This window comes from Lupinus angustifolius, chromosome LG08 (genome assembly GCF_001865875.1).
Source record: "Lupinus angustifolius cultivar Tanjil chromosome LG08, LupAngTanjil_v1.0, whole genome shotgun sequence".
Classification (NCBI taxonomy): domain Eukaryota; kingdom Viridiplantae; phylum Streptophyta; class Magnoliopsida; order Fabales; family Fabaceae; genus Lupinus; species Lupinus angustifolius.
Window position 1 is genome coordinate 4079305 of NC_032016.1, and position 12947 is coordinate 4092251.

The 12947-nt window shown below is 32.7% G+C and overlaps 2 protein-coding genes across 2 annotated transcripts; one reads left to right on the top strand and one right to left on the bottom strand.

Annotated features, from left to right (window-relative positions):
- LOC109353448 (probable 60S ribosomal protein L14) lies at positions 881–2729 on the bottom strand. Its single transcript, XM_019595728.1, has 5 exons — positions 2619–2729; positions 2397–2498; positions 1463–1592; positions 1267–1379; positions 881–1096 (listed from the first exon to the last, which is right to left on the bottom strand). Exons 1-5 carry the CDS (start codon positions 2619–2621, stop codon positions 1043–1045), a joined length of 402 nt encoding a protein of 133 aa, XP_019451273.1. The 5' UTR covers positions 2622–2729; the 3' UTR covers positions 881–1042.
- On the top strand, positions 7555–8274 carry LOC109353833. The gene has a single exon (XM_019596195.1). It carries the CDS (start codon positions 7555–7557, stop codon positions 8272–8274), a length of 720 nt encoding a protein of 239 aa, XP_019451740.1.

Here is a 12947-nt window from a genome sequence, read left to right on the forward strand (position 1 = left end):
CAATTATATATTTTTCCTAACCACTATTCCTGCGAATTTTTTTATAAGCTCAAACGAACACCCCCTTAGTTCATTTTAAAAGATCTAATCTCAGAAACTACTGAATGCTGGCAACCAAATACCCTTTGTATTTGTTCTCTCAATTTTTACATTCAAAAAATTAATTAGCTACTAGTTATAGCTTATAAGTTCTAAGTCCTTACATGATAGCTTAATCAGAGCCAGCAGTGGCAATTTATATAAAATTTGGAAGAATAGTAGAACATTGTTGAAATATGCAGCTAAGAATAGGTATTCAATAAATCATGGGATATCCCCAAATCTGGGAGGAATTATAAAAGGAAAGGATCACAACATGTATGACCTTGAAGAATTTATAGAATAAGGCACTTCAAAGCACAATGTTTCAAGAAGTAGCAAATGTTAAGTGTAGTGGAATCCCCGATGATGAATACTTGATTAAGATGGTTTTGGATCAGTTCTACGAATTTTATTTGTTTTTGAAAATTAAATAAAGGTTAACTTAAATGTGAGAATATCAAGGGTAATACCACACTTAAAATGCCACAAACATTTAGAACAAGAAAAATGACTCAATGTTGTAAACATAAGTTATTTTTGTTTCAAACTCAGTCCTCTGATTTCGAAATCTTATCCTTACCTTTATAGTTTGACAGTTGAAAGCCATTGCATTAAGCCATTAACACAATAATTTTTTTTGGTTATCTTAAAACAATATTTTTCACTCTTCTCTCTCCCATGACCATTTTTTTGGAGCACTTCTTTATGGAGCATAGCTCAAATATGCAATGCCTGGACAGATTTGAAGCTACAGATTTCTATTAGTTCAAGAACATTCTTACAAACCAAAATCCAAACAAAAACAAATGGGTATGTCTGCGAAGACAAACAGCAGATATTCCAACAATTGAGATTTGAAGTACTGTCATCAATCTCCTAACATAATAAATATCAGGCTACGAAATTGTGATAACTGAGCCAAAATTATAACAAAACTTGAAAATTACAAATGATGTCATGCCTAAGATGCAGTCTTCTTCAGCTTAGCAAGCTCTTGCCTAACAACAGCAGCCCTCTACACAAATTGAAAGCATATTAGCTTAAAATGCTTATAATAAGAAAAACACAACCACCAAAGCAATGCTAACATAACACAATGGAATAAGATCATTTCTATAATGGCTAAAAGGAGAATAATAATATTATCAGATAAGAAAAGGAATATGCATGTAAATTGAGACAAACCTTGATCTTTGTCAACATTATCTTGAACCTATCAAAATCATTGAGGGCTGCTCTTCTCTTTTGCACAATCAGTTTTCTGCCCCATGAGCTATTCTCCCACTTGTTCTTAACATCTGTTTAAACAACAAAACAATTTAATAAATCGAAGGAAATGGTATTACTCAAACAACAAATTCTTCATGATGATGGTACCGACCAGCAGCCTCCAAGGCGCTAATGAGATCCTTCTTCTTGGGGATCCTCTTGATATCAATCTTAATATCAGTGAGTGAAAGCCTCTTGAAATTAATTTGGGACCTCACGATATCAGGGGCATCAACAAGAGCCTGTCAATAATCAGCATACAGATTATGCTACACAGTTTCAACATCTAATGTGTTGCTGCTGCAATAAGCATATCCCACAAAACAAGAATGCAGACAACACTAAATTTGCAAATTTTGATTATTTGACGAGTAAACAAATAAGCATATTCAACACAGATCATTTGTTTATAAGCAACCAAATTGATTCCAAACCCAAAACTCATCAAATGTTAACATACTTAATATGAACATACATGCTACACAATTTTAAAAACATCAAATGACTTCTTATATGGAATGTTATCTAATTCGGTTGCTGAGAATTCCATACCGTCACCTACCAAATTGATTCCAAGACCACAGAATTACTAAAAAATCATATTTATATAATTTGCAACAAGCACAGACAAGTACATATTCCTTAGGAGCCACCTAAAATGCTGTCTCTTCAAAATAACAAACAGGCCCACAATAACATAATAAAACCTAACATAGACAGATTTTTCCCAATTAACATAATTAACAAACTACAGATTTTTCCCAATTAACATGATTAACCAACTAAGGGTCTGTTTGCAAGTTGAGTTTTGAAGGAGAAGCAATAGAAGACTTCAAAGTCATCTTACATGTGTATTTCATGGCTCTCATGTCTCACATTCCCCTTCTTTTCCCTCCAAAATTCAACTTGCAAACACAACTAAGTGAAAAATTTCAAAGTTTTACATTTGAATCTCTAAAACAACCAAGCCAACCTATTAGGGAACACATGAATCCGATGAAAAGTACCAAATCATAAAAAAAAAGGGAAATACAAAATGCGCGTACCCTGTTTTGGTCAATAACATCAACAATGACGACGAGTCTTCCATACTCTTTGCCATAGTTGATCTGAGCAACCCTTCCAATCTCAATGAATCTCTTGAAAGGCTACAAAAACAGATCAGAAAAATAAATAAATAAACTGCATTGTTTACATTATAATTGTTATAATTGAGAAACCTAGATGGAGAAACACGCATAAGAAAGGATTGAGAGAAAGACGCTAACCATTTTCAGCTACTGTGTTCGCGTGTCTGCTGAAGCTGAGTGATTGAATTAGGGTTTTGTTGAAGACAAAATATAAAGAAATAGTGGACACCGAGGTTGTCAGGAAGCAAAGCCGGTTTTCTAAGTTCAGGCCCAAAACGTATAATGACTTTTTTATATTGGTTTTTTGGATAGCTTTCTTTAACTTTGAAAAATCTTGAAAATGCTCAAACCTCTAGGAATTTGCTATTATAAAATGAAAGAATGTTGTAGTCTATTTTATTTGGGAAAAAATTATTATTTTCATTTCATGAAAACATTTTTCATGGGTAGGAAAATAAAAATTTAGAAAACATTTTTTTGTTTCAGTTGATATATTTTTATTTAAAAAAAAAAATCAAAATCGATGAAAATGTGTTTTTATGAATTCTAAACATAATTATATTTTTAAATGATAAAAATATATTTAACTATGTTTATGCTTATAAATAATCATCATTTTAGTAAAACTAAAATTTAAAATGGAAATACTTTTTTAAAGTAACATTTTCTATATAGTTAAACACACATTGTTAGAATAAATTTTTATTATTGAAATGGCACACCCTTATTTAATAAGAATATAAGATACAAAATTAACTAGACTATTTATCAAAGAGTTTAAAATGTGTAGTATGTTAGTGTAAATTCATTTTACACATAAGTTCAATCAAAATTTGTCATTTAAAATTATTTTGCCACAATGTATTAAAAAATTAAAATTAAAACTATTTCATAATCTTGTGTTTTCTTTCAATCATAACTACTTTGTCACCTTCTCGACACATATCACTTTCACCTTCTCAACTCATATTTGTTTCGCTTTTTCTATGGTCTGTTGTGCCTCCTCTCTTATACTTTCACTATCTTCAGTATTGCTTTCCTTTTTCTCGTGCGCTCTTTGCTCACTTTAGTCTTCTAAATTGTTATAAAACTTTTCCCATCATATACTCCTGCATCTGAATGACACGCACTCATTTTTTTCTAGTTTTACAAACTAATATTTAATCTCAATTGTAGCCAAAGAATCCAACTTCATTACCCCTGTTATTCGGTTTCCAAAATAAGTCAAATTTCTTAAGTGGATAACCATTTTTATTGTTACTTTTGACACTCATGGTGATATTTTCCCTTCTATTGTTACTCTTTCATTTCCCAAAAAAAATCTATAAAATTATAACTTAGATTGCAAAAAAAATTCAACCTGTGTATATATAAATGATCTTATTTTTTTGTAGATTTACATTTTATATGTTTTTTTCGCAAGGGATAATTGTAGATTTGCATTTTGTATGTTTACTTATTTTGCTTGAAGTATTGATCTTTTGGCTTAATAAATTTTAAAACTAGCAGTATATTCATGCTTCGCACGAGTTGATCTATATTGTTTTTATTGAAGTTTATAAAAAAACTATATCAAACAATTTGAAATGATGTAACTGAATGACATGAAAAAAGTTATTGGAGGAGGAAAAAATTTACCCATAAAAAATTAAACATATAAGTTTTGAGGAGGATAGACAAAATTTTATCTTGTAACAAAGAGTAAAATAAGTAACTGAAGACAAGAAAAAATATTTGAAAGGTTTTACCCGTTAGAAAATTGAAGGATGTTTCAGTCTGAAATTTAAGAAAGAAAGATGAGGTAAGAAATGAAATATCGAAATAAAGAAAAAAAATTGTAAATTACATGTAACTCAAAGAAAACATAATAAACAAATCAAGTTCTAATAGAATTAATAAATAAAAGGGAGGGAATCCAATTACTCAAAGAGTAAATTTTTTACAATTACTCCACATCTTAGCCATTAATTCTAGAGAAATCTAATGATTTGAATTAGCGAGTATATTTAAACCATTGAATTTCTTAGAATTGATAGTTAGGATGAAGAGTAATTACTCTTGGAGTAAGCGGATCCTCACTCTTAATAAAATTATCTAGGAATAGTTAACTAGAAAATGATGAGAGAAAATTAGGCAAGCAAATCCATGAAATATATTAATGTGTTACATATGAATTTCTTCCATTTAAGATTGAATAAATTTAAAATCATTCCTAATAATTGATTTAAAAAAAATGTCAATCACTTACGTCAAACATATCACAAAATATCAATGGAACTTTACAATTAATGGGATAATCGTAATTTGAAGAAAAGAAATTGTGAAATTGTCTACATAATCTTAATTTGCTTAATTAGGCAACATTTTAATTTCGCAATATAAAATTTCAAAAGAATTAAGCCCGCTAATGAAAATGATGCTTAAACTTATAGGGTAAAGGCAGCAGAATCTGCACATATATCACTAAAACTCCAAAATCTAAAACCACTATATTTTTCTTCATATATTCTATCACACAAAGGCCCATGGCTGGTTTTCAAAACACCCTGGACTTGAAGTGTGAAGGCATTTAGATTTGCATTATTGCAGTTACTATTATATATATTCCAAAGGGCTAAAGTATTAACTTGTAACTTATCCTAAGTTTAAATCAATAAATGACACTATTTAATTACTGTGCCAATTCTATGAATTACAGTCTTGGCTAGTTAGTGAGGAAGCAAGTGGTCCCACTATGCAATTTACCAAAAGAACCCTCTATGTAATAGATATCAAATCTTTAGAGGGTCTAATTTTGTCATTTCACAAGCCAAGCCATCCAAATCATGCTAGTAGTATACATGCGCATTTGCCCTAGTCACTCCATCTTATCTTTATATAAGTAAAAATAGTAGAACATAAAAAGTATAAAAAACTAAGGATCAACAATTTTAAGTGATAAATTGTTAATGTATCTAATTTGAAGTAATCAATTACATTATATAGTCAACCATACAATTTGTAGAAGTACAAACTAAAACACTAAGAATAAAGTCTAACTAAAGTATTATAAAAAAGAGGAGATCTACTTACTCTATGAGTAAGTTAAAAAACCAACTTCACATATTCACTTTCATTCTAGGAAAATCCAATGATTTGAATTCATGAGTATATCTAAACCATTAGATTTCTCTTGAATGAATGACAAAGATATGAATTAAATTTTTTTAACTTACTTCTGGAGTAAGTGGATCCCCTCCTATTATAAAAATAGTATCACATACATCTTTTTTATCACTTCTTAAAGAATACACAATATGATTTTAGTCAACTTTTAAAGTCTGCAAAATAACTTAAAAAAGAGAAAATAACTGATGTTTATCATTTATTGATCTATCTACACTAAATTTGTATGAAATATAAAAAGTCTTTTACACATTTAAGTTTTTTTGCAATGCATTAGGTTAGCCAACTATACAATAGAAATAAGGAAAAATAAGTTATTAGCAAGAGATATCATACATTTGCAAGAGAGATGAGTTTGAGGCTAAACATGCAGAAGCTAGAAATAAAAAGTGAGAATAAAAGTTCATTGTGATAAAAATAAGGTTGAGAGAGTGAGATAAGGAAAAATAAGTTAATAGCAAAAGATTGGAAAGAAAAGTCATACCTTTGCAACAAAGATGAGTCTGAGGTTAAACATCCAGAAGCTAAAAATAGAGAGTAAGAAAAAAAATAGACTTTGAGAAACATAAGGTTGAGAGAGTGAGATAAGGAAAAAAACAAGTTAATAGAGGAATTTGGACATAAAAATCATACCTTTTGTAAGAGAGACAAGTGTGAGGATAAACATTTCAGAAGCTGGAAATAGAGAGTGAGAATGCAAGTTCATTGTGAGAAGTACAAGGTTGATAGAGTGAGATGAGGAAAAATAACATAAGTTAATAGCAAGAGATTCAAAAGAAAAATCATACCTTTGCAAGAGAGATGAGTCTAAGGTTAAACATGCAGAAGCCTAAAATAGAGTGTGAGAAAAAAAAGTTCATTTTAAGAAACATAAGGTTGAGAGAGTGAGATAAGGAAAATAAGTTAAAGTATGATAAATTTTTTTATAATAAGAATCATACGTTTGAGAGAGTGAGGTAAGGAAAAAATAAGTTAATAGAGAAAATTGGAATGAAAATCATACCTTTGCAAGAGAGATAAGTGAGAGGTTAAACATTCAAAAGCTAAAAATAGAGAGTGAGAATAAAAGTTCATTGTGTAAAGCATAAGGTTGAGAGATTGAGATAATGAAAATTAAGTAAATAGCAAGAGATTGGAAAGAAAAATCATACATTTGCAAAAGAGATAAGTTTGAGGTTAAACATCCCTAAGTTGAAAATATTGTGAGAAAAAAGTTCATTGTGAGAAACATAAGGTTGAGAGAGTGAGATAAGAAAAAATAAGTTAATAGCAAGAGATTGGAAAAACAAATCATATCTTTGCAAGATAGATGAGTCTGAGATTAAACATGTTAATTTTGTAGTAATTGCATTTGTAATTCATAGCTTAGTGTATAAATTGGTTTAGTTAGTTTGGCACATTACTATAAATAGAAATCATAACAACAAAGTAGTTATGAGTTTCTATAAATAGATTTGATCAAGATTGAAATCATTGCATTGAATATATTGATTTGCATAAAGAATTTTTCTCTTGTCCTTCCTTCTTTTACGCAATCACTCACGTCTTCTTCTCACATTTCTTTTCTTCTTCTTCTCATTGTGTTCTGCAAGTAGTGCAGAGAAGAGAAACCAAAGGAACTTGGTTTCTAAACTCCAACAGTGGTATCAAGAGCTATAAGATCGGGATCTGTGGTAGTGCCAAGATTGGGTACAAGAGGCTTCAAGAAGTGAAGTTCACAGACTGAGAACCAAGGCTGCAAAACAGAAGGGAAATCAGAGGTGTAGAAGAATGGCAACCTCGAATGGATTTGCAATGAATCTTCCAATCCTAGATGGGAAGAATTATGAACATTGGAGCATTCAAATGAAGGCCATTTTTGGGTTTCAAGAGTGTCTTGATGTGGTGAAAGGTGGAATGCCAAGTGTAGATGAAAACTCAGTGGAGTATAGGAAGCAACTTTGAAAATATTTCTGCAGCACCTAGTTCAAAGGAAGCATGGGAGATATTGGAGAAGAACTATTCTGGTGGAAAGAAGATCAAGAAGGTGAGGTTGCTGACACTCAAAAGACAGTATGAGTTGATGCAAATGGATGAGCAAGAATCCATAGCTGAGTACCTCAACAGGTTAAGGAGCCTGATAAACCAAATGAAGGGGTGTGGAGAAACACTAATTGAACAATATGTAGTGGAGAAGATTCTCAGAACTCTTCATCCAAAGTTTGATCATGTGGTGGCAGTGATAGAGGAAGCAAAGGATCTTGACAATCTTTCAGTTGATGAATTGCAAGGATCCTTGGAGGTGCATGAGCAGAGATTCATGGAGAGGCAGATTTATAGACAATTAGATCATGCCTTGAGTGCTCAGTTCAAGAAGAAGGGTGGCCCTGGACAGATTGATAAATTCAGAAGAGACAAAGCAAAATGGCAAGGTGGTAGGAGAATGGAGACTGACAATCTCAAGCTTGGATCGAATTCACAACAAAAGAATCAGAGCACCAATTGTGAAGTCAGTAAAGCCAAGAGATGGAACAATCAGTTGAGTATAATGAACAAGAAAGACAAAAGCAAGATTCAATGCTTCAACTGTAGAAATTGGGGACATTATGCTTCAGAGTGCAAAGATAAAAGGGCCACTCAAACCAAATAAGAAGAAGCAAGACTAGCAAAAGATGAGGAATCAGAAGAGGAGGTGTTGTTGATGGCTAGGAGTATTGATTCCTCTCAAGAAGCCAATGAATCAAATGAGGTAACAAACCAGTGTTCAGGTAGTTGGTATCTTGATTCAGGTTGTTCTAACCACATGACAGGAAACAAAGATTGGTTTGTAACATTAGACAAATCAGTGGCAACCAGAATAAATTTTGCTGATGATAGCATAATCAAAGCAGAAGGAATTGGCAGAGTGATGATCAAGAAGAAGGATGACTCAACCTCATACATCTCAAATGTGTTATATGTGCCAAGAATGAAGAGCAATCTTCTAAGTCTTGGACAATTACTTGAGAAAGGGTACAAAATGAGGTTAGACCTTCAAGATTGGCATTCAACTTGGAAATCAGAAATGCTTAGAGTCTATAGCAGATGAGAAATGGATTTGGCATCAGAGATTTGGGCATCTAAATTTCAAGAGTCTTGAGCACTTAAAGCAGGATGAAATTGTGCATGGGTTACATACTCTCAAAGCCTCAAATGATGTGTGTGATGATTGTCTTGCAAGCAAGCAAACAAGGAATACATTATGCTCACAAGTCCCAACCAAGAGCACTCAACCACTTGAAGTTGTATACACTGATGTGTGTGGTCCATTAGAAGAAAACTCTCTTGGAGGAAACAAGTACTTTGTGACCTTCAAGGATGACTTCACAAGAAAATTATGGACCTATGCAATAGCAAGAAAGTCTGATGTGTTCAACAGATTTAGAAGTTTCAAGGCATCAGCAGAGAAACAAAGTGGTAAGAACCTGAAGTTGATCAGAAGTGATGGTGGAGGTGAGTATATCTCTCATGAGTTCAAGAATTTCTGTGAAATAGAAGGCATAACTCATGAGATAACTGCACCATATACTCCTCAACACAATGGAGCAACAGAAAGGGTAAATAGAACTGTGTTGAACATGGCAAGAAGCATGCTAAGAACAAAGGGCCTTCCAAAGAAGTTTTGGGCAGAAGCAATAGCAACAACAACCTATCTACTGAACAAATGTCCTACAAAGAGGTTGGTAAACAAGACTCCAGAAGAAGCCTGGACTGGACACAAGCCTAATGTAAAACATCTCAAAGTATTTGGATCTATTTGCTTCAAACACATACCAGAGAATACTAGAAGGAAGCTTGATGATAAAGGAGAGAAGCTGATCTTTGTAGGTTACCATTCTACAGGGGCCTATAAGGTATACAATCATAACACCAACACAATCTCATATAGCAGAGACTTAAAGTTCATTGAAGGAGAAGCATGGAACTGGAATAGAACAACTGAGACACCCAACAACTCAGTAAGAATGGTGCTTGACAACACACAATCAGAGGAGGAAACTCAGACAAGCAATGAGGATCAAGCTGTTTTGAATGAAAGACCACAGAGATCAAGACAATTGCCATCAAGGCTCAGAGACTATGAAATCCTTGATGATTCTGCAATAACTCAAGAAGGAGACTTTGTGCACATGGCTCTATTAGCTGAAATTGAGCCTGTATCTTTTGATCAAGCAATGAAAGAGAAGTGTTGGAGAGAAGCAATGAAGGAAGAGATCAAATCCATAGAAAAAAATGCTACATGGGAACTAACAAATCTGCCAGAAAATAAGAAAGCTATCCTAGTCAAATGGGTTTACAAGGTAAAATTGAAGCCTGATGGATCAGTTTCTAAGCACAAGGCTAGACTTGTTGCTAAAGGGTTCCTATAGAAGCAAGGCTTGGATTTTGAAGAAGTCTTTGCACCAGTGGCCAGATTAGAAACCATAAGACTTGTTATAGCAATAGCAAGCTCAAGAAGGTGGCACATTTGTCAAATGGATGTGAAATCTGCCTTCCTAAATGGTCCATTAGACAAGGAAGTCTATATAGTACAACCCCCAGGCTTTGTAATTCCAGATCAAGAACACAAAGTCTATAGATTGCACAAGGCTTTGTATGGATTGAAACAAGCACCCAGGGCTTGGAACAAAAGAATAGATGGGTTCCTACTGAAGCTAGGATTCCAGAGATGCATCAATGAGCATGAAATTTACACAAGAGAGGTCACTACAGAAGCCTATATTGTTACATGTCTATACGTGGATGACTTGGTAATAACATGAAACAATATTGAAGAATTTGAATGGTTCAAAGAGAAGCTGAAACATGAGTTTGAGATGACTGATTTGGGAAGCCTTTCATACTTTCTTGGGATTGAATTTCTCAAAACAGATACAGGTATCCTAATGCACAAAAAGAAGTATATTTCTGATATACTTGGAAGGATCAACATGGTAGGATGCAACTCAGTATCAACTCCAATTGAAACTGGCAACACACTAAGCAACTCAAGCATAGAGAAATCAGAAGATAAGGCAGTAGACTCAACTCTTTTCAGGCAAATGATAGGATCTCTTCGATATGTTTGCAATACAAGACCTGATCTTGCTTATGCAGTGGGTCTAGTAAGCAGGTACATGGAAAATCCAAGACATACTCACCTAGTGGCAGTGAAAATGATATTAAGGTATCTTAAAGGGAGTATGAATTTTGGCATTTTGTTTCCTGCATCAAGAGACACAGAACAGAACAATGGAAGGAGTATCATCCATGGTTACACTAATGCAGATTGGTGTGGTGATAAGGATGATAGGAAGAGCACAAGTGGCTACCTATTCAAGCTTGGTGAAGCACCAATAAGTTGGTGTTCAAAGAAGCAGAAAGTAGTAGCCCTTTCTTCATGCGAAGCAGAGTATATTGCAGCCTGTTTTGGTGGTCAACAAGCAGTGTGGTTGAAGGCATTACTCACTGAATTGGGAATGCAGAAAGATGATGAACCTATGTGGTTGTTTGTTGATAATAAATCAGCAATAAACCTAGCAAAAAATCCAGTGGCTCATGGTAGAAGCAAACACATAGAGACCAAGTTTCACTTCTTAAGAGATCAAGTTGAGAAGAACAAGTTGAAGTTGGAATTCTGCAAATCCAAAGAACAATTGGCAAATGTGCTAACTAAACCTTTGAAGAGCAAAGATTTTGAGAGGCAAAGAACACAATTGGGTGTTGTTAGTATAGAAAACATGAATTAAGGGAGAATGTTAATTGTAGTAATTGCACTTGTAATTCATAGCTTAGTGTATAAATTGGTTTAGTTAGTTTGGCACATTACTATAAATAGAAATCATAACAACAAAGTAGTTATGAGTTTCTATAAATAGATTTGATCAAGATTGAAATCATTGCATTGAATATATTGATTTCCATAAAGAATTTCTCTCTTTTCCTTCCTTCTTTTACGCAGTCACTCACGTCTTCTTCTCACATTTCTTTTCTTCTTCTTCTTCTCATTGTGTTCTGCAAGTAGTGTAGAGAAGAGAAACCAAAGGAACTTGGTTTCTAAACTCCAACAAAACATGCTGAAGCTAGAAATAGAGAGTGAGAATAAAAGTTTATTGTAAGAAACATAAGGTTAAAATTAAGTTAATATGAAATTGGAAGGAAAAATCATACTTTTGAAAGAGAGATAAATCTAAATTTTTTTGAGTATGAGTGAGAAAAAGTGTATTACAAAAGAGACGACAGAGAAAGAGAGTAGTACGAAAGAGAAAGTGTGATAATTTAGGCAAAGTCTGTGACATTGAAAATTTAAGCAGTTCCTTTAATTTGAAGTACAAAATTATTCTCAGCAAAAAGTACAGATCACCCATGTATTCAAACCCATTTTAGTCATAAAACTGATTAGTAATAACTAAAGGCATAAGTAAAGTGCTTTATAATTTTCAGTAATATACTATACACATTTCATTTATTAATTTTTTGAAACGATAATATATGTTATCACTATTATTCCCTTTGTAAATCCAAGTGTCAATTAAATAGGATATCTATTTTAGTAATAATGATATCCCCTTCTATTTTTATTAAGATTGTAGAAGATAGTAGATATAGATTGTTTGTGGATCTGAACATACTGTGCGAGCAAAGCTGACATTTTCATAGGTATTACAAGGTATAATTATGGCTGTTTTGTTTTGGCTTATTGTCAAATAATATTCTTCTTTTCTATTGAATTAACTTGTTTGTTTTGGGCACAAAATATCATGAAGGAAGCAGTGCCTCTTAGCATGACATTGCCTACAGATATGTACATTGCTTCAAGGCTTAAAGTTTGGAAGTTAATTTTTCTTACATTTAATCAATGAGTTGCTGCATGCTATAATTGAAACTGATTTAATCAATGAGTTACATTCAAGTTTTCTCTTATCCCAAACTATTTTTTTATATTTATTTTGCTATTATTCTATGTTGCCATTTCTATGATGACATTTTGTAACCTAATTGTAATGTTGGTTTAAGTTTCTAAAATTGAAAATATTGCATGTTTTGTAAGGGGTTGTTTTATTGACACAACAGAAGGTTCAGAGAATTGAAGATCAAGTAGTGATTACACTACATATGTTCACCACAAGTCACATATTTGACAAAGAAGAAGCAAACCAAAATAACACTACCTCCTCGTAAAATTGGAGAACATGTTCAATTGACTCCTTAACCTCATGAAAAAAAGCAGAGATATCATGATTATGTAAAATATTATTAATCTGTACTTAGATTTGAGATTTTGCAAATAACATTGAGTATGTA

Coding starts and splice junctions, on each gene's coding strand:
- LOC109353448 (XM_019595728.1), bottom strand. Junction 1,593..2,396: donor ATGTTATTGACCAAAACAGG/GTACGCGCATTT, acceptor GATTATTGACAG/GCTCTTGTTGATGCCCCTGA. Junction 1,097..1,266: donor TAATGTTGACAAAGATCAAG/GTTTGTCTCAAT, acceptor CAATTTGTGTAG/AGGGCTGCTGTTGTTAGGCA.
- LOC109353833 (XM_019596195.1), top strand. CDS start 7,555: ATGAAAACTCAGTGGAGTATAGGAAGCAACTTTGAAAATATTTCTGCA.